Source organism: Melanotaenia boesemani, chromosome 9 (assembly GCF_017639745.1).
Source record: "Melanotaenia boesemani isolate fMelBoe1 chromosome 9, fMelBoe1.pri, whole genome shotgun sequence".
Taxonomy (NCBI): domain Eukaryota; kingdom Metazoa; phylum Chordata; class Actinopteri; order Atheriniformes; family Melanotaeniidae; genus Melanotaenia; species Melanotaenia boesemani.
In genome coordinates this window covers 32,206,054-32,228,774 of record NC_055690.1, presented here as the reverse complement: position 1 = coordinate 32,228,774, position 22,721 = coordinate 32,206,054, and the positions used below count along the sequence as shown (strand labels likewise).

Sequence of the window (22,721 nt, the reverse complement as noted above, 5' to 3'; positions counted from 1 at the left end):
GATAAGCACATCGGGGGGCAACGAGGGGTTCAATGTCTTGCCCAAGGACACCTCAGCATGGAGTGTGGGAAGCCTGGAATTGTCCAACTTTCAGGTTGGTGGACGACTGCTGTTCCTCCTGAGCTACAGTTGCCCCTAATGAGCTCTATGGATAAAGTGGACTGAAGTGGAAAGACTAAGATGGAGGACACAAACTTGTTTACATCCACTGTATTGAACTAGAGGAGCCTGTTCGCACACGAGTTTCAACAACACTGAAGCAAACTGGATGAACAGGAGTGAAACTATGAGGAAACTCATAGTTTCCTCAGAAGTCGTCCTGAAGCTGACTGTGAGATAAAAAACGTCTCTGTAGGTGAAGTGTTGTCAGAGCTGCTGATGTCCTGAAGGACTTTTAAAGTCCTTCTTAGTCTGACAAGAAGATGAAGACGTTGGTGGTGATTGTCCTCCTCCTGCACGGTAAGATCAGCTTCCTCTCTCTGCTCTCATCATCCTCACTTCCTTCATCTTCCTCTCTCTGATGGTGGAAATGTCACATTTCTTGTATTTTTTGTTTTTGTGTGAACCATAAAGCAGCTTTGTGTTGGAGTGTGTGAATGTGGAGAGCTGCCACTGTTTCCCAGATTTTTTCTTTGAACTGATAAGGGAAAGTTTAGCAGTGAGGGCGTTTTCTGGAATTTACTTTGGAAAAATCCAGGATTTTCTTCAGACTGAAATCTGATCTGCAGAGAATCTAATTCACAACGTAACTACAGATTCTAATAAATGATCATTGTCAGTCTGTCCCATCATTTCTGAGTTGTTGATCTGTTGCTGCTTCATTAAAATATTCTAGATGAGAGGAACCAGTCTTGGTGTGTTGGAGCCAAACAATCAGAATAAACAGAGGATCGAAAGGAAAGAGTCCACGTATCAGAACAGGTTAGAAACATGAGCCAACATGCAGAGGAAATAAATGACATGGCATTACAGATTGTTGAGGAGAGTTCAGTTGTTCACAGGATGAAGTAGAAAAGTGAGATGTGGATCAGAGTGATCTCAGGAATGAAGTCCAGAAGACCACAGATCAGTTCTAAGGAAAGAGGAGGACGTTCAGTTTCCTGCTCATCCAGTTTGTGGCAGCAGGCTCCTCCTTCTAAAACCTGAGCCTTCAGATCACCTCCTCTGCCCTCACAGGTGTGTCTGCCTCCTGTTTGTTTCACTCTCTTCTCTGATTGGATGAAGCTTTGTGATGAGTTGCTGTTCATCCCGGAGCTGCTTCCTGATTTTTATCTCCACGGAAACAGGTGTGAGCACAGAAGATTGGATGTTTCCCTCTCCTCACTCTTCATCTCCTTCATTGTAGAGTTTGACAGGAAAGAAGGCAGCTAGGGATGATTATGAGAAGCAATAGACCCCAGACCAGGATGTACACGGGACCCCTGCTGAACCAGCTGATGTCCCTTAAGCTCAGAAACCTGGGACGGTTGTTCAAAAAAATGAATCCGGTTCTCAACCCATGAAGTTGACATGAGGCACTGCATGTTTTCAAGGTCATTTCACTCTTGATACATCTGAACTTTGCTGTAACAAAGAGTGAACGCCATGTTTTTGTGCATATGCCCCCGTTAAACATGAAGCCCCAGATCTTTCAACAGGGCCTGTTATTGCTCAGGTTGTCTTTAAAGCTTTATTTTCACCTTGATTCAAAGAATTTTCAGTGTGAAGCTGTTAAAAGAATAAAAGCAAAGTTCAGTCAGTTTTCAGCAGCAGCTCTGTGTGTTCAGCTGTTAGTGATGGAGGATCTGTCTGTCGGTCCACCACAGGAGCTCCATGAAGACGGAGACACTGGTACTGATGCTGCTACACATGGAAATATCATTAATACATTTTATTATCACTTGATATTGATTGTCTTTTATAACCCTACCACTTTCTATCCAGGCCTGTTTTATCTCCTGTCCCAACTTTTTCAAATGTGTTGCTGCCATCAAGTTCAAGATAACCTCATATTTTTTTATTAAATATGGACATGATTCTGTTTTTTACTGTGAATAAAATATTGTTTATGAGATTAGCAAATCATTTTGCTTATTTTTTTATTTACATTTCTCAGTAGCTCCAGCGGGTTTAGATTCAAAAATGAGAAAGTGAAACACAGTCTTAAATCTTCGGGTTCCAGATGTAGTTTTTCTGACCTGTAGTCCACCATGTGGACACTGAGACAAACCTACAGCTGATCTGTCTTTCTGTTTGTGTCTTCACAGTTTCCCAGCATGCCCTGGCTGGGGTGGTGGAAGTGAATAAGGGGGCGGAGTTCGTTCTTCTGCCCTGTGAGTACGATGATATTCCACCTGAAGACAACCCCAGAGTCATGTGGACTCGCAGCGATCTCAGTCCCAGATTTGTCCACCAGAGAGGAGAAAAAGGTGATCTAGAAGAACAGAACCAGCGTTACAGAGGACGGACATCAATGAAACCTGATGCTTTAGACTCTTTAGACTTCAGTCTCACTCTGAGAAAACCACATCTGTCTGACAGCAGCAACTACACCTGCTCCATCACTGATGGAGTACACGTAATAAGAGTCACGGATGTTGAGCTAAAGGTGAAAGGTGAGCAGCAAACACCTGCTGTGGATACAGGTCAGAGGTCAACCTGAAGGGAAGAACAGAGCGAAGGAACAACCTGATGAATCCTTTATTAGAAGAGTAGAAGAAGAAGAGAACAAACTTTATGTTCATGGCTGCAGAACAGTGAGAAGCAGCTTGTGGGTGGAAGATGTTCCTGTTTCTGTTCTGGTTTTGTCTTGAGTTCTCTGTAGAGTTCTCCAGAAAGCAGGACAGAGACAAGGGTGTGTCCAGGGTGTGTCAGGTCCCTAATAATACAGCTGGCTTTCTTCTGGAGTCCACCAGTGTAGATGTCTCTGAGGGAAATGTGGTCTCAGTCTCCACTCTGGTCCTTTCACCACCTGCTGGAGGGCTTTACTGTCCTCTGCAGCAGTAGATCAGGAGACTCCATGGTGGATTTGTAAAATTTTATTATCAGGTTCTGATGGAGGTGGGTCTGATGTAGCTTCCTGAGAAAGTTCAGCCTCTGCTGTGCTCTCCTCTCCTGATGAGACATGTTAAGGTGAGGTCAGCTGACATGTGGATGCCCAGAAATCTAAAGCTCTCCACCTTCTTCCTCCTCTCCATCTATGTGGAGTGTGATGGAGAGCTCAGTATGTTTTAATCTTCTGAGGTCCACTACCATCTCATTCATCTCTGCTGTGTTCAGGTCCAGGTTGTTTGTGTGAGACTATGGCCTCAGGTGCTTCATCTGGTCCCTGTAGGCTGACTCATCATGTTCTTCATCAGTCCCACTATGGTGGTGTCATCAGATTTAATGATGGTGTTGGAGCGGTGGACCGGGGACCAGTAAGCTGTGAAACGGGATTAGAGAAGATGGCTGAGGACACATCCCTGTGGTAGACCAGTCTTCAGGATGAGAGTGGCTGAGGTATGGTTTCCCGTCAGGATCCATGTGCATAGTGAACTGCTGAGGCCCAGGAAGTACAGGTCACCAGGTCCCTCAGTTTCTGCAGCAGTGTGTTAGGAAGCACTGAAGGTGGATCTGAAATCCACCAACAGCCTCCTTACATACGTGTTCCTGTTCTCCAGGTATGCAGAGCTGTCATCACATTCTCTGTCCATCTGTTTAACTGGTAATCAAACTGGTGTGGATCAAAGTCAACAGGGACGGCAGCTTTGATGTGAGAGAGGACGAGTCTCTTAAACATCTGGTGGTGACGGGTGAGAGCGACTGGACAGTAATCATTCAGACAGTTTGATGGAGACTGACTTAAGGCAGGTGGGGACCACAGACTGCTGTAGCGAGAGGTTGGAGATGGTTGTAAAACCTCTGCTGTCTCATGACTCCAGTATCTGTCCTGTAACACCACCTGGAGAAGCTAGGCAGGGTGGTTCTGACCTTATACTGCTGCAGCTGGATGGACTGGCTCTTCTTAGGAAGAGCAGGATCAGTGTGAGCCTTTCTGTTGTGGTGGTTGAAGTGAATGAAGTGGTTCAGAGAAGGGTAGGGTGCAGTCCATGGAGTCCTTCTCCAGCCTTTAGTGGATCTCTTTATAAACCTGCAGATCTCTGACTTGAAGGCAGCATCCTGTGTTGCCTTCAAATCAACATCCTCACTATTGGCTTCTGGTTCAGGAAGACTTCAACCGTTTAAGTTGTGATCAGATGTTGATGGAGGAGAGTCCAGGTCTGTCCCCTCTGCAAATGTCCCCCAGTCTGTAAAACTGAAGCAGTCCTGTAGGGCTGAGGTAGCTTCCTCAGTCCATAGCTAACCGGTTTTAACTGAAGGTATCTGTTTTTAAGGTTTTTGTAGAACTGGTCTAGAGATTAGCAAATCACTGCATATTTGTACATCATTTCATGTGTTCAGGAGAGTCCAGTAACTGAATTGGTGTAAAAAGGATTTGGTTTTCTTCTGTTCCAGATAAAAAAAAAAAAAAAAAAAAAGCTGTGACTGAATATTACCGTATTGTTCTGTCTTCTCAGACCATCAGGAGGAGGTGAAGGTGACCGAGGGGGCGGAGTCTGTCAACCTGCCTTGCGTAACAACACCTGAGCTCCCCAAAGACGTTGCTGTGGAGTGGACTCGGTCTGATCCAGATTTTAAGATGGTTCATGTCCATCCAAACACAAGCAGATGGTCCATGAAACAGGACAACCCTTATTGTGGCCGTACAAAGATGAAAGATGACTTTCTGAGATCTGGAGACCTTAGTCTGACCCTGAAATACCCCACAGTCAGAGATGAAGGAAGCTACATCTGCACCACCTACAGAGACAAAGACATCCTGAGACAGAAAGTAGTACTGACACACATCACAGGTCAGTGATGTCCATACAGGTCAGAGGTTGGATATGTAAATGCAGGTCAGAGATGAAGATACAGGTCAGAGATCAGAGATTTAGATAAAGGTCAGAGATGTAGATTAAGGTCAGAGATGTAGATAAAGGTCAGAGGTCATAACTTTCTTTATTTCCACAGGAGGTTTTCCATCCTCGGCCACAGCTGTTCTGGTTCTCCTGGCTCTGGTTCTTATCGTCTCTGCTGGTGTTTTATATCATTTTAGGTTCTATTTCATGTCAGGTGAGTCTCTAAAACTACATTACCCATCATGCTGATTGCTGAGTGTATTGAATAAGGTTATCAAAAATCGTAATGATAGGTGCTTACCAACAAACATTGTAAAAGGTGACAATGGTGATAAAGAAAACTTGGTGAATGAGTTCAACAATTACTTTGTTAATGTAGGTCTTAATTTAGCAAAAGAGATTCCCCAAATTGGTGGAATAAATGAAACCTTTAAATTAACTTTCAATAGTTGTAATACAATGTTTCTTGGGGGAGTTTGTGAAAGTGACATTTTAGAAGTAGTAAAAGAATTTAAGAGTAAAACATCTACTGATTGTAACGAGCTTAATATGTCACTTATAAAAGAGGTTATTTTTTGTGTCCTTGAGCCATTAACATATATTTGTAACAGATCTTTTCAAACAGGTATCTTTCCAGATAAGATGAAAATAGCAAAAGTGATCCCAATCTATAAAAATGGAGATAAGCAATTGGTGTCAAATTGCTGCCTCAATTTTCTAAAATTCTTGAAAAATTGTTTGTAAAGAGATTAGATTCCTTTATTGAAAAATATGATTTATTGAATGACCATCAGTATGGGTTCAGGAGACAGCGTTCAACATCATTAGCGGTGATGGAATTTGTGGAAAATATTGCAACAGCCTTGGATAATAAGCAGTTTGGAGTAGGTGTGTTTATTGATTTACGTAAAGCTTTTGATACAATTGATCACTCTTTACTTCTACAGAAATGTGAACGGTGTGGTATAAGAGGTACAGCACAACTTTGGTTAAGAAGTTACTTAAGTAATAGGCTTCAGTATGTGAATATTAATGATATTAAATCTCATCTTAAACACGTAATTTGTGGAGTACCACAAGGATCAGTATTGGGACCAAAATTATTTATACTCTATGTAAATGATATTTGTACAGTAAGCGATAGACTAAGATATGTTATGTTCGCTGATGATACCAATTTGTTTTGTTCTGGAGGAAACATTAAGGAGTTGTTGAAAACTGTAGAAATAGAATTGACCAAGTTAAATAACTGGTTTGCTTTAAATAAGCTATCATTAAATGAAAGTAAAACCAAATTTATGTTGTTTGGTGGTAAAAGGATTAATATTGAAATAAAACTAAATCTAAACAATGTGGCAATTGAAAGAGTATATGAAACTAAGTTTTTGGGTATAATAATAGATGATACAGTTTGTTGGAAGCCCCACATAAAATATGTAAAACAGAAATTATCTAAGTCTATTGTTATTCTTTACAAAACAAGAGATTTATTGAATAAAACTTGCCTCCATTTGCTATACTGTTCACTTGTGATGCCTTATATGACGTATGGTGCTGAAATTTGGGGAAATGTATATAAAACGAACTTAGATCCAATAATTAAATTGCAGAAAAGGGCTATTAGGATAATAAATGAGGTTGGATACCATCATTCTACAAATCAGCTTTTTATTAAATCAAAAACAATAAAATTTTTGGACATTGTATATCTAAAAACATTAGAAACAATGTTTCGAGTGGTAAAAAAGACAATTCCTGACTGTATTCAAAAAATGTTTAAGCTAAGGCAGGGGATTTATAACTTAAGGGGGTTGTTAATGTTTGAAACATATAAAGCTAGAACTAATCTTAAGTACAGATGTGTGTCAGTTTTGGGTGCAAAATTATGGAATGGATTAAACGATGACATTAAGATGTGTAACTCTATGTTAGTTTTCAAGAAGACTTTAAAATCAAAAATTATCAAAGGTTACAATGAAATTGATTGAATTAGATTGTTGTTGTTTTTTATTTTTGATGTCTTATTGTGAATTATTTCTATGATAGTACAGGATAGGCAAAAATAAGCCCTGGGGCTTCAGCCTATTCCTTTTTCGGTTGCTGTCTGATTAATTCTTTTGAGAAAATGTAATTTTATATACTTATTTTTTGTTTTTAAACCGAAATAAATAAAGTATTCATAAAGTATTCATGCTGATGGTCAACATGAGTCTCCTTGTGGTTCTCTGAAAGTCAGACTTGTTCCAGAAGCTGAGACAGAAATCTGGAGAGAAAGTTCAGGTTTTGTTCCAGAAGTCAGAAAAGCTCCTTCAGACTGAGTCCTTCACCAGTAAAGCAGCTTCACGTTATGACTTTACCAAACAAAGTTGAAGCTTCATGGCATTTATTTCACACAGAGTCTCCAGCTGTTCTTCTTCTGTGGTGGTAAACAGCTGGATGCAGAAGTTTCAGTACATGTTCCTCCTGGAGCTGAGCTCAATCGTGGTGGAGTTCAGCTTCAGATGGTTCAGATCAGAGAACACACATCAGATCTTCATGTTTCTGAGCTGATGTGTGTCAGACATGAAGACTGTGGAGGATCAGATGCCCCTATCACCCTTTTAAAACAGTGCACAATGGTTTAGTCCACACCTGCACCGAGCCATTTAACCTGCCAGTAGCTTGTGAGCGATCTGAGAGTCAGGAGGCAGGAAAAGTCATGTCTGTCTCCATAAAGGAAAATCAGGCTACCACAAGAAAAGGCGATAACATGAAGAGAGAAGAAGCTGCTTTCTGACTTCTTTGAGAAGAGGTGAGTAGCTAACCTGATCCTCGGCTGCAGAAGCTAGCTTTAGGGACGTGGAATGTCACCTCTCTGGTGGGGAAGGAGCCTGAGCTGGTGCGCGAGGTTGAGCGGTTCTGGCTAGATATAGTTGGACTCATCTCGACGCACAGCCTGGGCTCTGGAACCACTGTCCTCGAGAGGGGCTAGACCCTATTTATTCTGCAGTTGCTCTCGGTGAGAGGCACTGAGCAGGTGTGGACATGCTCATTGCTCCCTGACTTTAACTGCGGTTTACTCCAGTGGACGATAGCCTCACTCCGCTTTCAGGTGGGGGGAAGGGTCCCAATTGTTGTTTGTACTTATGCACCAAACAGCAGTTCAGAGTACCCACCCTTTTTAGAGTCCTTGGAAGGGGTGTTGGAAAGCACTCCTTCCAGGGACTCTCTCATTCTGCTGGGGGACTTCAGTGCTCACGTGAGCAAAGACAGTGAGACCTGGAGGGGCCTGACTGGGAGGAACAGCCTCCCTGATCTGAATCCAAGTGGTGTTTTGTTATTAGACGTCTGTGCTCATCATGGATTGTCCATAACAAACACCATTTTCAGGCATAAAGAATGTCCACATGAGCACTTGGCACCAGGATACTCTAGGCCGCAGTTCGATGATCGATTTGATGATCTACTGTAGCCATATCATTGGACTTGCAGCCACATGTCTTGGACAGTCAGGTGAAGAGAGGGGTGGAGCTGTCAACTGATCATCACCTGATGGTGAGCTGGCTCAGATGGTTGGGGAGGATGCTGGTCAGGTCTGGCAGACCCAAGCGTGTTGTCAGGGTCTGCTGGGAACATGGGACATTGAGTTTGAGTGGGCTGTGTTCCTTGCCTCTATTGTTGAGGCAGCCAGCCGGAGCTGTGGCGGTAATCCCTGAACTCGTTGGTGGACACCAGCAGTAAAGGATGCCATCAAGAAGGAGTTCTATCGGGCCTTTATGGCCTGTGGGACTCCAGACGCTGCTGGGTTTATTCAACTTTGGTAGACATGGTGTGAACTATGTACTGTTTTATTGTTGTTCCTTTTTTTTGTAATTGACCTCCAAATAAAGCTTTAGACCACTTAGCAGCTGGTCTAAAAAAGAATGGTGAGAACATTTAATCAAATTCAATGTATTGCCTAAAGACTAAAAAATTTAAAAAGTGGGAGCGGGAGCCATTCAAATAGGAGCGGGATGAGATCGGGAGTAATTTTATCAGGATTGGGACGGGACAAGATTTTTTTCTGTGGAAGTGGGATGGGTCAGGAGGGAAAATCTGCTCCCGTGTCATCCTCTACTGTACAGCTGATGGTGTTTATTTCCCTCAGTCTACCAGGTGGAGGTGGAGTCAGGGGTGGAGTCTGTCCTGCTGCCCTGCCGAACCACAGTTCACCTGCCTGGAGATGCTAAAGTGGAGTGGAGAAATAATCTCAATACGGTCCACGTGTATCAGAACGGTTCTGACCAGCCTGAAGAACAGGACCAGTTCTACAGAACCAGGACAGAGATGGAGAGAAACCCTCTACAATCTAGAAACCTTAGTCTGACTCTGAAACACCCCACAGATCGAGACAGTACCACCTACACCTGCAGCGTCTACAGCAGGGAGGGAAACATCCTGATGAAGAAACAAGTTCTGCTCACAGTCAGAGGTCAGTGGTTTAAATCTGATTTTTCCAGTCAGCTGATCAGTTGTGATCAGAGTCTGATTAGAAGGTGAAAGTGAAATGTGTGTGTTTGAGAGTATATGTGATTGAATGACTTCAGCATGGAGTTATTGGACAGCCATTTTCTCTCAGCTGTCTTGGTCTCAAAGTTCAAAGCACAGCGTCGTCTCTCAGCTGGACGCTTTGACTCTGCAGAGTTTCCACTTGTGTAGAAAGAAGTTTGTGTGCAGTACAGACAGATGGATGAGAAGAGAAACATCACCATTTCACTTCCTGCAGCATGAAAACTAAAATCCTTTTTTCACGTGTGAGAGATAGATTTGTCCTGAAATCAGCAGCACTGACATGACTTTAATACTTGCAGCATTTCTGACTAAATTCTCTGAAAATAAACAAGGAAGATGTTTGTACCAGCAGAGTTTCCATCTTCTCTCTCTCGGCGTCTATGAATGACTTGGTCTGTCACTAACTAGTTGTGTGTGAAACAGTGAGCAGGTGTGTGTGTGTTGGGTCAGTGGAAGCAGAGAAACACTCGGAGCCAACAGGTGAGTCCACAGAGTCCAGAGAAGCTCTGAGAGAGGTCACATGATGGAAGCAAGAGGAATCCCAGCTGTTCTACTGACAAAGCTCATTAAAAGAAGAACCCACACAAGCAAACTGAACTGCTCCTCAACACACTGATGTTTGTTCACACAGCATACTGATTGGTCCACAACTAGCAATCACCAACACACACTGATTATGGGATGTTAAGGTTCTGGTTTAATCTGGATTGTTCTTCCATATTCAGACATCTCAGATCTCCTTTTTGGGAGAAGATTTAACTGTAATGAAAGTCCAGATTCAAACTGGAAGAACTTCTCCACCATCACTTGAACATTCTTCATACATTTATTTTGACTATGTGTCATTTAGGTGGAGGACACCAGAACATGAGGACACCTTCATCATGTGTTTAGTTTTCCAGGAAAAGTTTCAGAGAATTTGCTCTTTTTTTCCCAGTTTGAGAGTTTCCATGAAACGGGACGTAGCTGTCCAGAAGCAGAGTCTGTTTTTGGTTGGGAGGGATTCTGTGGAGGGCTGGGGGAAGGAAGTCCCTCTCAGTGCTTCCACTGACACCTTCCTAAACAAAAGGGACTGGCTCTGATGGGAATCATGTCTACAAGTGGGATAAAACACCATCAGAGCTGCTGCTGCTGTCTGTACAGCTGATGGTGTTTGTTTCCCTCAGTTCTACAGGTGGAGGTGGAGTCAGGGGTGGAGTCTGTCCTGCTGCCCTGCAGAACCACAGTTCACCTGCATGGAGACGTTAAAGTGGAATGGAGGGATAATCTCAATGATACGGTCCATGTGTATCAGAACGATTCAGACCAGTCTAAAGAACAGGACCAGGACTACAGAACCAGAACAGAGATGAAGAGAAACCCTCTACAATCTGGAGACCTCAGTCTGACTCTGAAACACCCCACAGATGAAGACAGTAGGACGTTCACCTGCAGCGTCTACAGCAGGGAGGGAAACGTCCTGATGAATAAACAAGTTCATCTCACAGTCAAAGGTCAGTGGTTTAAATCTGATGTTTGAGTATTTTTCCAATCAGCTGATCAGTTGTGATCAATATTGGTCAGTTTGATTAGAAGATAAAGTGAAATGTGTGTGTTTGAGAGTAAATGTGATTGAATGAGTTCAGTATTTAGCTGCAGTCTCATAATGCTACTAGTACGACCACACAGCAACCAGGACCAGTTAAAATATGACATATTTATTTAAGTGGTCTTTAAAGTCCATGATGGTGGAGGCCTCCATATTGATCATAAAGTCTGGTCAGGAAGTGGACAGAATCGTCAGGGCTTTCTTAGACCAGATGACTTTATCTTTTCAGTTCATCACAGAGTTCAGTGACTGGAACTCTGTATGCTGCATTTCCATCTGCATTCCAGTTGAGGTGTTTACGCCTGGCCCATCCAGCCTTTTCAGCAATTTTCTGTAAATCTGCAGCTGACATTCTCACCGCTGATGATGGATCTCAGACATGGTTGGTCTGAATTCATGATTAAAGTCTTTAAAGGGACATTTTGTAAAAATTACTTCGATCTAATGTTGGAATCGTGTATGGCATTCCAACGTGTAGTGAATTCTAGCGTCTCACTTTCTCAAACATGTATGGCAACAACGGTAGCCGCCATGTGTCAGAAAGCCTCGACAACATCAATGAAAGCATCCGATAGTTCATAGAGGAAAGAGAAATTCACTGCCAGATATGGTTCCTCTGTGTTTAGCAGGAAGAGTGGTTCTCACGGAGAAACTGACCTTGACACAGCATCGGCTTTTTATCCCAGTAAAAACCAGCTTATACAGTATTCCCACCGGCTTTACTGCGATTGAAAACCGACGTTTACTGTGACCATGAAAGCGACTAAAACAATGCTATTTGTCCATTGCCGGTAGCTGTAGCTTCAAGATGGCAGATCGTCATGGCGCTGCCCTTCCGGCTTACCCGTCATAAACTAATCTAAAATTCTTTGCTTACGGGAATGTGGAAGATCATTAGCGGAGGTCATAATTCAGCAATGATAGCACATATTTACACGCAGACATTGATTCTGGCCAGTAAGAAACAGGTAATGTTGCTCCATGTTCCTTTAACGGCTGCTGGGAATTCTGTGCCACTGTCAGCTGGGTTTGGAAGTTCTTTTCTTTTTTTCTTTTTTGTTTTTGAGTCCCAGACTTGAGTCTCCATCACACTGTCCCCTGCACAAATAAGAAATAGCCTCTTTTTATTTTAACATTAGAACACCAGCGGTAACTCTGACAGCTACATTTAAGCTTAATTAATTTCCTTCATAAGTTTACAGCTTAAATAACATTAGCTAATTATAATAAAGAACATTTTACTAGATAAAGTATAAAGCATCAATTGGAGTTTTGTTTCCCACAGAAACAAAGTCAAAACTTAGTGTCAGCCTGAAGATTAGTAAAACACGACTGATGGAGAACATCCAGACAGAATGAAAGAAGTAAGAGCTAGGCTATATGAAGGCAAGAAGAGGATATTCATATGATCATGACCATCTACACTAGTTACTATGAGGCTAAATCAACTATTCAGAAGTCCCAGCAGCTCCGATCAGGTCTCTGCTCCTGCTGCAGCACCTGCACACGACTATGCAGCGTCTGCTGCTGGTATCGGCCAGCTACTTCGTACCTGGCTCCGCCTTATTTCTGAAGGAGGGGCCTCAGACTCTGATTGTTATTGACTTTGGTGTGAAAGGTGTGAGAAACATGTGTGGAAAACGTACAAAAGTACTGTGCTTTCCCAAGGACATGGTATCAGATCAAATTACTCAAATTGTGGCTGCACACCCAACTGTGGAAAACCTCATCCTGGATGTGGGGTCGAAAGATGTGAAACAATAGTCTGAGGAGCTGAAACGGAACTTTACTAAACTGCTGGATATGATCAGCTGTCTGGATGCCCAGATATTCATCAGTGGCCCTCTCCCTCCTCACCCTTAGAGGAGGAGTGGAGAGATTCAGTAGGGTGTTTAGTCTGAATACATGGCTGTCAGCTTCATGTACCACACATCCAGTTCATTTCATAGACAACTTCAACTTCTTCTGGGACCGCAGGCACTTTTTTAAGACGGATAGATTCCGCTCAAACAGGTCAGGAGTGAAGCTGTTTGCCTACAACCTGTTTTATTTTCTGAACAGACACTCTGTTCCCTCGGACAAGGACAACAGACGAGAGAGACCAAAACAACTTGATAAGACAGAACCTAGAAGAAACCCTGATAATAAAAAAAAACATCTCAGCCTCCTCCTGAAGAAACCCCCAAAGCTTCCAGCAAGAACCCACCACCTTCATCTCATCATACTCCAGCCAGGTCACCCTCCCTCTCTCCATCCTCCCCACCCCTCCTGGACTGCACCACCCAGATGAAGGAGCCAGTCACTAATGTGACCAAACTGATCCCATGCCTCAGTCCCATCTTTTCACCCTGAAACATCCTACTTCATCCTCCCCCACCAATTCCCCAGCGAGCTCTGACCCAGTCGTCCCAGCCCCAGCATCCACCTCCCCTCCCTCCACTACGGAATCAAACTCCTCATCTGTCTCCATAGCTTGATAACGGCACAGCATCTGATTGATATGTGCTGGTCCAGGCTGCAACAATGTGGGTACTCATGGCTCTCTCCAGGAGAAGCCGGGGCCCGAAATTCACGTAGTTTCCTTTACTCCCTTTTTAAATAGGCAGCAGAAAAAGACTGATAAATGTTCAGAAAAGCAAGATTCCCCCAATATATTCTATAAATTTATCAAATCTTGTGTTTGTTCCTCATCAGCCTCAGCCTGCTCATAACAAAAACTGGGCTGATAATGTTTTTAGTACACTGAAGCTAGCGTTACTAAATGTCAGATCTTTGGCTGGAGAAACATTTTTAATCAATGATTTTATTACAAAGCACAAACTTAATTTCTTATTTGTAACAGGAACCTGGTTAGACAGAGAAAATTATTGTGTTGTTCTTATGGAAGTGATCCCTCCAAACTTCAGCTTTGTTAGTGAAGATAAATATCTATATAAAGCAGATATCTTATAAAAACTTTGCCTCATTTGAATATGTGCCCCCCCCGGCCTTCAGTTGATGAGCTTGTGGATCATTTAAATGGTAAAATTACAGCATAATTGATGTCATTGCTCCCACCAAGGTGAAAGTGATCGCTGCAAAAAGCAGAGCTCCATGGAAAAATGCCACGCTGGTAAGAGCTGAAAAACCAGAATGTGGAAAAGCTGAACGCAGGTGGCGGAAAAATAAAGTTGCAGGTTCACTATGAGATCTATATAGAGGGACTGAGGATTTATAATCTGGAGCTAAAAAATGCAAGACCATCTTTCTTTTCTGACATCATTGCTAAGAACAGCAATAATGCTTGTGCCTTGTTCGTTACTGTTGACAGGTTAACTAATCCTCCTGGGTCAGTAACAACAGAATTTCTACCCAACCGGGCCTGGAATGAGTTTGCTTCTTTCTTTACTGACAAAATTTAGAAAACCAGGCAGTCAGTCAGTGCTTCCATGCCAGGGGCAGGACATATGTCCCTGTGTCCACTCAAAGACACAAACACCATGACATACTTTTCTCCAATCAATCCTAAAAACCTGGATGAGCTCATTGGCAATCTGAAAACCACTACTTGTCATGCCACCCTGCCAACCGTGTTTTTTAAGAATGTTTTAGGATGCATGGCCTTAGATATCTTCCAGGTTGTGAACACTTCTCTGCTTTCAGGTGTCTTCCCTCAGACCACAAAAACAGCCGTCATCAAGCCACTACTGAAAAAGAAAAACCTAGACTTGTCATTCATGAGCAGCTACAGGCTGATATCAAACCTCCCCTTTCTTAGTAAGATTATACAAAAAGCTGTCTTTCAACAGCTACACAACTTCCTGACACTAAATAACTGTTCTGATGTCTACCAGTCAGGTTTTCGGCCACACCACAACACCGACATGCTCTAGTTCAAGTCTTTAATGACATCTGCCTGAGCACAGATAGCAGAAACATTTCAGTCCTGGTAGTGCTGGATCTCAGTGCTGCATGGACTACTTTGTGTCTATAGGTAACTATAAATCTGAGCGAACCAAAATAAACTGTGGGGTTCCCCAAGGCTTGAGGCCACTGCTGTTCAACATCTACATGCTGCCAAATTATGAAAAACAACTAAATATGTTTCCACAGTTATGCTGATGATGCACAAATCTACATAACCATCTCACCAGGAGACTACAGTCCGATCCAAACTCTGATTAACTGCATCAGTCAAATTAAAGATTGGATGTGCCAGAACTTTCCTCAGTTAAATGAAGACAGAACAGAAATAGTAGTTTTCTGAACCAAGGAAGAAAGATTAAAAGTCAGTACTCAGCTTCAAACAGCAAAGTTAAAAACTAACAACCAAGCCAGAAATCTGGGAGTTGTCATGGACTCAGACCTGAATATTAAGACAGTTGTAAAGTCGGCCTGTTATTACTTAAAGAACATATCGAGGGTTAAAGGATTGATGACTCAGCAGGATAAAAACTGGTCCATGCATTTATCTTTAGTAGACTGGACTACTGTAAGGCTGTCCTCTCAGGTCTCCCTAAAAAGTCCATCAGTTAGTCCAGAACGCTGCTTGCCGATTCCTCACTGAGACCAAGAAAGTAGATCATATAACTTCAGTCCTCAGTTCTTTACACTGGCTTCCTGTCTGTCAAAGAACTGATCTCTAAATCCTGCTGTTAGTTTACAAACCACTGCATGGTTTAGGACCAGAATCCATTCAGAATCTTCTGGTTTGTTATGAACCAACCAGATCCCTCAGGTCATCAGGGTCAGGTCTACTTTCTTAGATTTAGAACTAAACGTGGAGAGGCAGCATTCAGCTTTTATGCTCCTCACATGTGGAACAAACTTCCAGAAAACTGCAGGTCTGCTGACTCAGCAGTTTTACATCAGGGTTAAAAACTTTTCTTTTATCAAAACAGCTGATAATTCCCCACAATTGAACTTTATTTGTTGCATTTTATCAATTTTATTTTAGCTTTTTTCTTTCTGTTTTTATTTATATTCTTTTATTTCTTTTAAAGTTTTTAATGCACGTGTTATTGCTTCCTGCACCCTGCTGTAATGCTTTTAATGTTTTATGTAAAGCACTTTGAATTGTCTTGTGCATGAAATGTGCTATACAAATTACGTTGCCTTGCCTTGCTAGTGGTAGGCAGGGGATGGAGGGAGAGGGGTGTTTTAGGGTTAGAGGATTTAATACATAAAGATAGTGAGACTGAAACTGAAGGTAAAATCCTCTTTTCACATGTGAGAGGAAGGCTGGGGGAAGGAAGTCCCTCTAAGTGCTTCCACTGAATCCTTCCTAAACAAAAGGGGCTGGCTCTGATGGGAATCGTTTCTACCAGTAGGATAAAACACCATCAGAGCTGTCGATTGGGACGGGACAAGATTTTTTTTCTGTGGGAGTGGGATGGACAGGAGTGAAAATCCGCTCCCGTGTCACCCTCTACTGTACAGCTGATGGTGTTTGTTTCTCTCAGTCTACCAGGTGGAGGTGGAGTCAGGGGTGGAGTCTGTCCTGCTGCCCTGCAGAACCACAATTCTCCTGCCTGGAGATGCTAAAGTGGAGTGGAGGGACATTTACTACAGGATGGTCCATGTGTATCAAAATGGTTCAGACCAGCCTGAAGAACAGAATCAGAACTACAAAACCAGAACAGAGATGAAGAGAAACCCTCTACAATCTGGAGACCTCAGTCTGACTCTGAAACACCCCACAGATGAAGACAGTAGGGTGTTCACCTGCAGCGTCTACAGCAGGGAGGGAAACATCCTGATGAAGAAACAAGTTCATCTCACAGTCAGAGGTCAGTGGTTTAAATCTGATGTTTGAGTGTTTTTCAGCTGATCAGTTGTGATCAATATTGATCAGAGTTTGATTAGAAAGTGAAAAGTGACCAGCTAGCACAGCGCCATCTTTGGCCATGAAATCCCGCATGGATCCATCTCTTCATATCACTCTTTACAGAATACTTCCACATGGTCTCATCTAGAACATCAGGAAAGTAAACATAGAACAAAACCCCGTGTGTTGAAAATAAGCACCTGTAGCTGAAATAGTTAGAAATTATCATATTTCCTCTGTTTACATACTAAATATTAAAACTAGTTTTAATGAAAGTTTATGTAGTTTTAGGAAATGTCAGGAAGCAGCAAGGCTTCGTGATTTTAAAACAGTAAATATGTCCACCTTTGTCATTCTAGTGTAAAAATTCTGCTCAGATTACTAACAAATGCACATCGTTTAATATCTCTATAAAATTTACAGTAATCAGAAATTTAATTATTTCCACAGGATTGCTGTCACACTATCAGGTAGAAAATATTTCAGTTTTATTATATATGCACTGCTATGATTTTAGTTGAAAATCGTGTTTAAATAAATTACATTTATGAATAAATAAATTATGGTAACATCAGTAACAGAGGTAGACCGGTCTGGCCTCCCTGCCATGTGTGTGCTGCTACGGCGGCCATGTTTGCTTCTCCACCATCATTCAGGAAGGCAGGAGGTCCGCTCGGTACAGTTTGGTCCTGTACGGTGATGCCCCATATTCTCCAGCACCAGACAGAGGTTCCACCAGACAAACCAGACTAGATGTACTGGAACCGTCATCCATGTTTTTATGTATGAACAATGATCTTCCAGCCTCAAGCTGTTCTCCTGCTAACGTATTCCTGACCTAACAGAACTTTTGGTGACACTGAAAAAATAAAGTGCTGCTGGTGGTGGGCAGGGGAGGGAGGGATGGAGGTAGAGGGGTGATTTAGGGTTATAGGATATAATACATAAAAAACAAGAGTGAGACTGAAACGTGATTGTTGATGCATCTGAAGTTGAAATAAAAAGTGAATGAAACAGAAGAAGTCCTCTGCTGCTGAAGAACCCACACAAGCAAAATGAACTGTTCCTCAACACACTGATGTTTGTTCCCACAGCATCCTGATTGGTCCACACCTAGCAACACCAACACACACTGATTATGGGATGTTGATGTTCTGGTTTAATCTGGATTGCTCTTCCATATTCAGACATCTCAGATCTCCTCTTTGGGAGAAGATTTAACTGGAATGAAAGTCCAGATTCAAACTGGAAGAACTTCTCCACCATCACTTCAACATCCTTCATCCATTTACTCTGAAATGTGTCATTTAGGTGGAGGACTCCAGAACATGAGGACACCTTCATCATGTGAATTCATCATCACTGACTAATGACATCATGTGTTTAGTTTTCCAGGAAAAGTTTCAGAGAATTTGCTCTTTTTTTCCCAGTTTGAGAGTTTCCATGAAACGGGACGCAGCTGTCCAGAAGCAGAGTCTGTTTTTGGTTGAGAGGGATTCTGTGGAGGGCCGGGGGAAGGAAGTCCCTCTCAGTGCTTCCACTGAACCCTACCTAAACAAAAGAGACTGGCTCTGCTGGGAATCATTTATACAAGTGTGATAAAACACCATCAGAGCTGAGGATTGGGACGGGACAAGATTTTTTTTCTGTGGGAGTGGGATGGGACAGGAATTAAAATCCACTCCCGTGTCACCCTCTACTGTACAGCTGATGGTGTTTGTTTCTCTCAGTCTACCAGAAGGAGGTGGAGTCAGGGGTGGAGTCTGTCCTGCTGCCCTGCAGAACCACAATTCTCCTGCCTGGAGATGCTAAAGTGGAGTGGAGGGACAGTTACAGGGCAGTCCATACGTATCAGAAGAGTTCAGACCAATCTGAAGAACAGGACCAGAACTACAAAACCAGAACAGAGATGGAGCGAAACCCTCTACAATCTGGAGACCTCAGTCTGACTCTGAAACACCCCACAGATGAAGACAGTAGGATGCTCACCTGCAGCGTCTACAGCAGGGAGGGAAACGTCCTGATGAAGAAACAAGTTCATCTCACAGTCAGAGGTCAGTGGTTTAAATCTGATGTTTGAGTATTTTTCAATCAGCTGATCAGTTGTGATCAATATTGATCAGAGTTTGATTAGAAAGTAAAAAGTGAAATAAGTGTTTTTGAGAGTAAATGTGATTGAATGAGTTCAGCTTTTAGCTGTAGTCTCACAGGACAGGACTCCTCCAGTGGAGGGCTTTGTGGGTCCTGACGATCCCAGGAGCTATTTTCACAGGGGCTTTACACTCCTGGCAGGGTCACCCAGGGTAAACAGGTCTCTAGGGGAGGGACCAGACTCAATAGACCTCTGTGATGAGTAAAAACGATGGATACCTGTTTCCCTTGCCCGGAAATGGGTAAGCGGGGCCCCACCGCTTGGAGGCGAGTGCCTGGTGGCCGGGCCTTTGCCCATGGAGCCTGCCAGCATTTATCTGGATTCATTGATCGTCATTTGCTGTTTGATGGGAATAAATGAGGCTGGAAAGCTGCTTCTCAGATGTGATGTTGATGTGAAGCTGGAGTCGCTTCACTGATCCAGTTTCTCTTCTTCTCTGCAAACGTGATGTTTCTGATGTGAAGAAGAAGAAAAAGCTGCTGCAGCTTTAAATCCAGTCACTTCTTCATGGAGTCTGCTTCTGCAGCAGCTTCTTCACACTGGATCATCTGATCGTCACTCTGTTTGACTCCCACTTTCTGATCACTCATCAATAAGCTGATCAGATGATTTTCTTCTTCTCTCAGTCTGTCAGGTGGAGGTGGAGGAGGGGGCGGAGTTTGTTCTGCTGCCCTTCAGAACTACACCTGACCTGCCTGAAGAAGCCGGAGTGGTGTGGTGGCGCGATGAACCTAAACCAGTAATGAAGGTCCACGTGTACAAGGACGGTTCTGATCAGCCTGGAAACCAGAACAAGTTCTACAGAACCAGAACTAAGATGAATCAAGATCCTCTGAAAACTGGAGACTTCAGTCTGACTCTGGAACACCCGAAACCTGGAGACAGTGGACGGTACAGATGTGTCGTCTGGAAGGAAGAAAAATTCAGGAGAGGGAAATCAGTTCAGCTCAAAGTCAAAGGTCTGTCTGTCGGTCTGTTTGTTTGTTTGTCTGTTTGTCTGTCTGTCTGTCTGTCTGTCTGTCTGTCTGTCTGTCTGTTTGTTTGTTTGTTTGTTTGTCTGTTTGTCTGTTTGTCTGTCTGTCTGTCTGTCTGTCTGTCTGTTTGTTTGTTTGTCAGTTTTTTTGTTTGTGTGTCTGTTTGTTTGTTTGTCTGTTTTTTGTTTGTTTGTTTGTCCGTTTGTCTGTTTGTTTGTCTGTCTGTCTGTCTGTCTGTCTGCAAGTTTGTTTGTTTGTTTGTTTGTTTGTCTGTTTGTTTGTCTGTCTGTCTGTCTGTCTGTCTGCAAGTTTGTTTGTTTGTTTGTCTGTTTGTCTGTCTCACTGTCTTCTGTCTCCTCTGCAGGGAGAGTTCAGCTCCAGCATCAAACAGAAGACACCAGGAACAGAAGCAGTTCCGATGATCCGACTCCCCTGATGGCTCAGCCAGTTTGATATTTGATTATTGATCCAATCTGACTTTGGATCAGAGAAAATATCAGTGAAGGATCTGATGGATGAAGAGAGGACTTGTTACAGCCTGCAGTCGTAGTATTATTTAGTATTAATCAGTATTAATTAGTGATGTCAGAGTGGAGTCAGTGTGATGTCACGTGTTGATCAGTGTGTTTTGGACTCCAGCATCTTGTTGTTTATTTTGGACCATTAGGGCCTGATCTACCAAGATTCCTGATAAATAGCACAGAATTGCCTGCACACGCAACCAACAGTTGTTTGTTTATGATGTGCGAGAAATCAGGAATGTTGGTGAAACTGATAACAGCTGCAAACAGCAGTGTTCTAATGAGGATTTAGCATCCTCTGGTTTTGATTCAGAATGATCTTGGATCGGCAGAGAAATTTGTGTGGAAACTCGTTGCCTTAAACCACTTTAGATTTTTTAAATGCTGAAACTAAACATGTCAAGTTAAATCAACACTGGTGACCATTAAACTTTATTCAAACTTGTTTGTCCACTTAACGAATTTTCTTTGCACCCCCTGGTTGTTTGAACTAACTCTCTAAGTCATATTTACGTTAGTTGTTTAGTTCTTTCAAATAAAGACTAAATCACACTGACTCCTTTTCAAGGAAAGTCAACTTAAAAAGGCTCCACTTGTTCTAAACTAAATGTTGGGTTTTTCTCAAAGTTACTTCAAAATTACATTAACTTTGTCAGAAGTCCTTTGATAATAATTGTAGGGAACAGAACTGCACTTCCCAGGACTAAGAAGATGAAAATAGCCATCACCACTTTATCCCTGATGTTATTTATAAAGGTTGTGGTGGTGGATTTCTTTTCCGTTACTTCCAAATTCATCTTTATTTACTTTAAAATTCAAACAGAGCAGAACTTTCCAACATTGTCTAAATGAAAACATAACGCAGGATGTAAAGCACAGAACTCAAACCTAATCATAAAAGATTGAATTTTGGTCGGATCTGCTTTGAAAGAAGCCCCGCCCCCTCTGACAGAAACATAGCATGTTCATTATCTTTGCTAATCATTATCTCACTGCACAATGTTGGAAACTGTTAGAAACAACATGGTATGATAATTAATCACCACTAAAAAAGTTTATACTCAAACTTCATCTGGATTAAGAGAGTGAAAAGGTACAGATATCAGTGGACAAGGCAAATGAAAATATTGCTGAGCTCCAGCATAGAAAGCTGATCATCTCCAGAATGATTTTTGCTAACCAGTAAGTGTAGTTGGCAAAACCAGCAGAACACCAGATGAGATTAAGAGGAGGTGACTCCAGTGAAACTCCTAAGATTTCCTAAAGACTTCCGTTTTTAGTCTGCCACCATGAAAATCATTTGGTGTGAGCCCAGCAGTGTCATGAAGGCAGTAGATCCTGTGAACTGTGACAGAGGTCTCATTCTGGAAGAAACTTCCCAGCGGCTCCACATCGTGGAGAACGTTCCCTCGTTTTAACATCTGGAGGAAGAGAAGTGGAAATGTTCCAACATCTCCTCCATCATGGAGGGCATTGTCTTAGTACATTTTAAAATATGAATTAATGTTTAGTTGGTTTGAAATCTGTCACTTGTAGTTCATTTTAAAAGGGCTTGATATTAATTTGATATTTGAAATAATTAAATGTTTTATTAAATACCTATTTAAACAATTAATAATATGAGTAGAGCATGACCTCCGAGTCTAAGAATTCTAATTTAGAAAGACATTTTTCCACTGTAGTAAACATAATTAAATTCCTGTGTAGAAATTCCACCATGATGTTTTTTTTCTTTGTCAGTAAAGCAGTCTGGACCACCATGAGTTATGACAGAGTGCAAAGCAGATGGTTTTAACTACTGGGAGAAACTGTCTTTATTTTAGGTTAACCTAACCCATCATCGGGTGTTTGTGTATGTGTGTATACATGTGTGTGCGTGCGACTGTGTAAAAGACTTTAATGAGTGTTTTTATTGTTATGTAATTTATTTGGATGTGTGTAAAGGTTTTATTTTTATTTTTAATAGACATGAATTGTTTTTCTTTTAATATCATGTAAAGCACTTTGTGTTGCTTTCAGCATGAAAAATGCTTTATGAAGTTTGATTTGATTTGATTATAGACATCCTTAGGTCATTCTCAGTGACCTCACCAAAACCCAATTCCATGCCCATTTTTTTCCTTAAAAAAAAAAAAAAAGAAAAAACTTGCCCTGTTAAGCATCTTATTTAACATTCAATGAGTTTTAGTTGTTTGTTGGAAATCTGCTTAAGTTAAAGATAAAAAGGG

At 42.1% G+C, this 22,721-nt stretch overlaps 1 protein-coding gene across 6 annotated transcripts; it reads left to right on the top strand.

Annotated features, from left to right (window-relative positions):
• The first annotated feature begins 326 nt into the window (after window positions 1–326).
• LOC121645616 lies at window positions 327–21,148 on the top strand. Of its 6 annotated transcripts, none has more exons than XM_041994144.1 (10): window positions 327–459; window positions 2,247–2,408; window positions 4,539–4,874; window positions 5,035–5,136; window positions 9,049–9,372; window positions 10,619–10,945; window positions 16,482–16,808; window positions 18,577–18,900; window positions 19,625–19,957; window positions 20,337–21,148. In XM_041994144.1, exons 1-10 carry the CDS (start codon window positions 423–425, stop codon window positions 20,423–20,425), a joined length of 2,361 nt encoding a protein of 786 aa, XP_041850078.1. In that variant the 5' UTR covers window positions 327–422; the 3' UTR covers window positions 20,426–21,148. The 6 variants fall into 6 exon arrangements, with proteins under 6 accessions (XP_041850078.1, XP_041850081.1, XP_041850077.1 ...); XM_041994147.1 differs by having other exon boundaries at window positions 2,247–2,594; window positions 10,619–10,626; window positions 16,490–16,808; XM_041994143.1 differs by having other exon boundaries at window positions 2,247–2,594.
• The last annotated feature ends 1,573 nt before the right edge of the window (window positions 21,149–22,721 follow it).

Excerpts from the sequence above, each read along its gene's own strand:
- LOC121645616 (XM_041994143.1), top strand. The coding sequence starts at position 423 with ATGAAGACGTTGGTGGTGATTGTCCTCCTCCTGCACG. Across the intron at positions 5,137-9,048 it reads TAGGTTCTATTTCATGTCAG|TCTACCAGGTGGAGGTGGAG; the intron begins GTGAGTCTCTAA and ends TATTTCCCTCAG. Across the intron at positions 16,809-18,576 it reads AGTTCATCTCACAGTCAGAG|TCTACCAGAAGGAGGTGGAG; the intron begins GTCAGTGGTTTA and ends TGTTTCTCTCAG.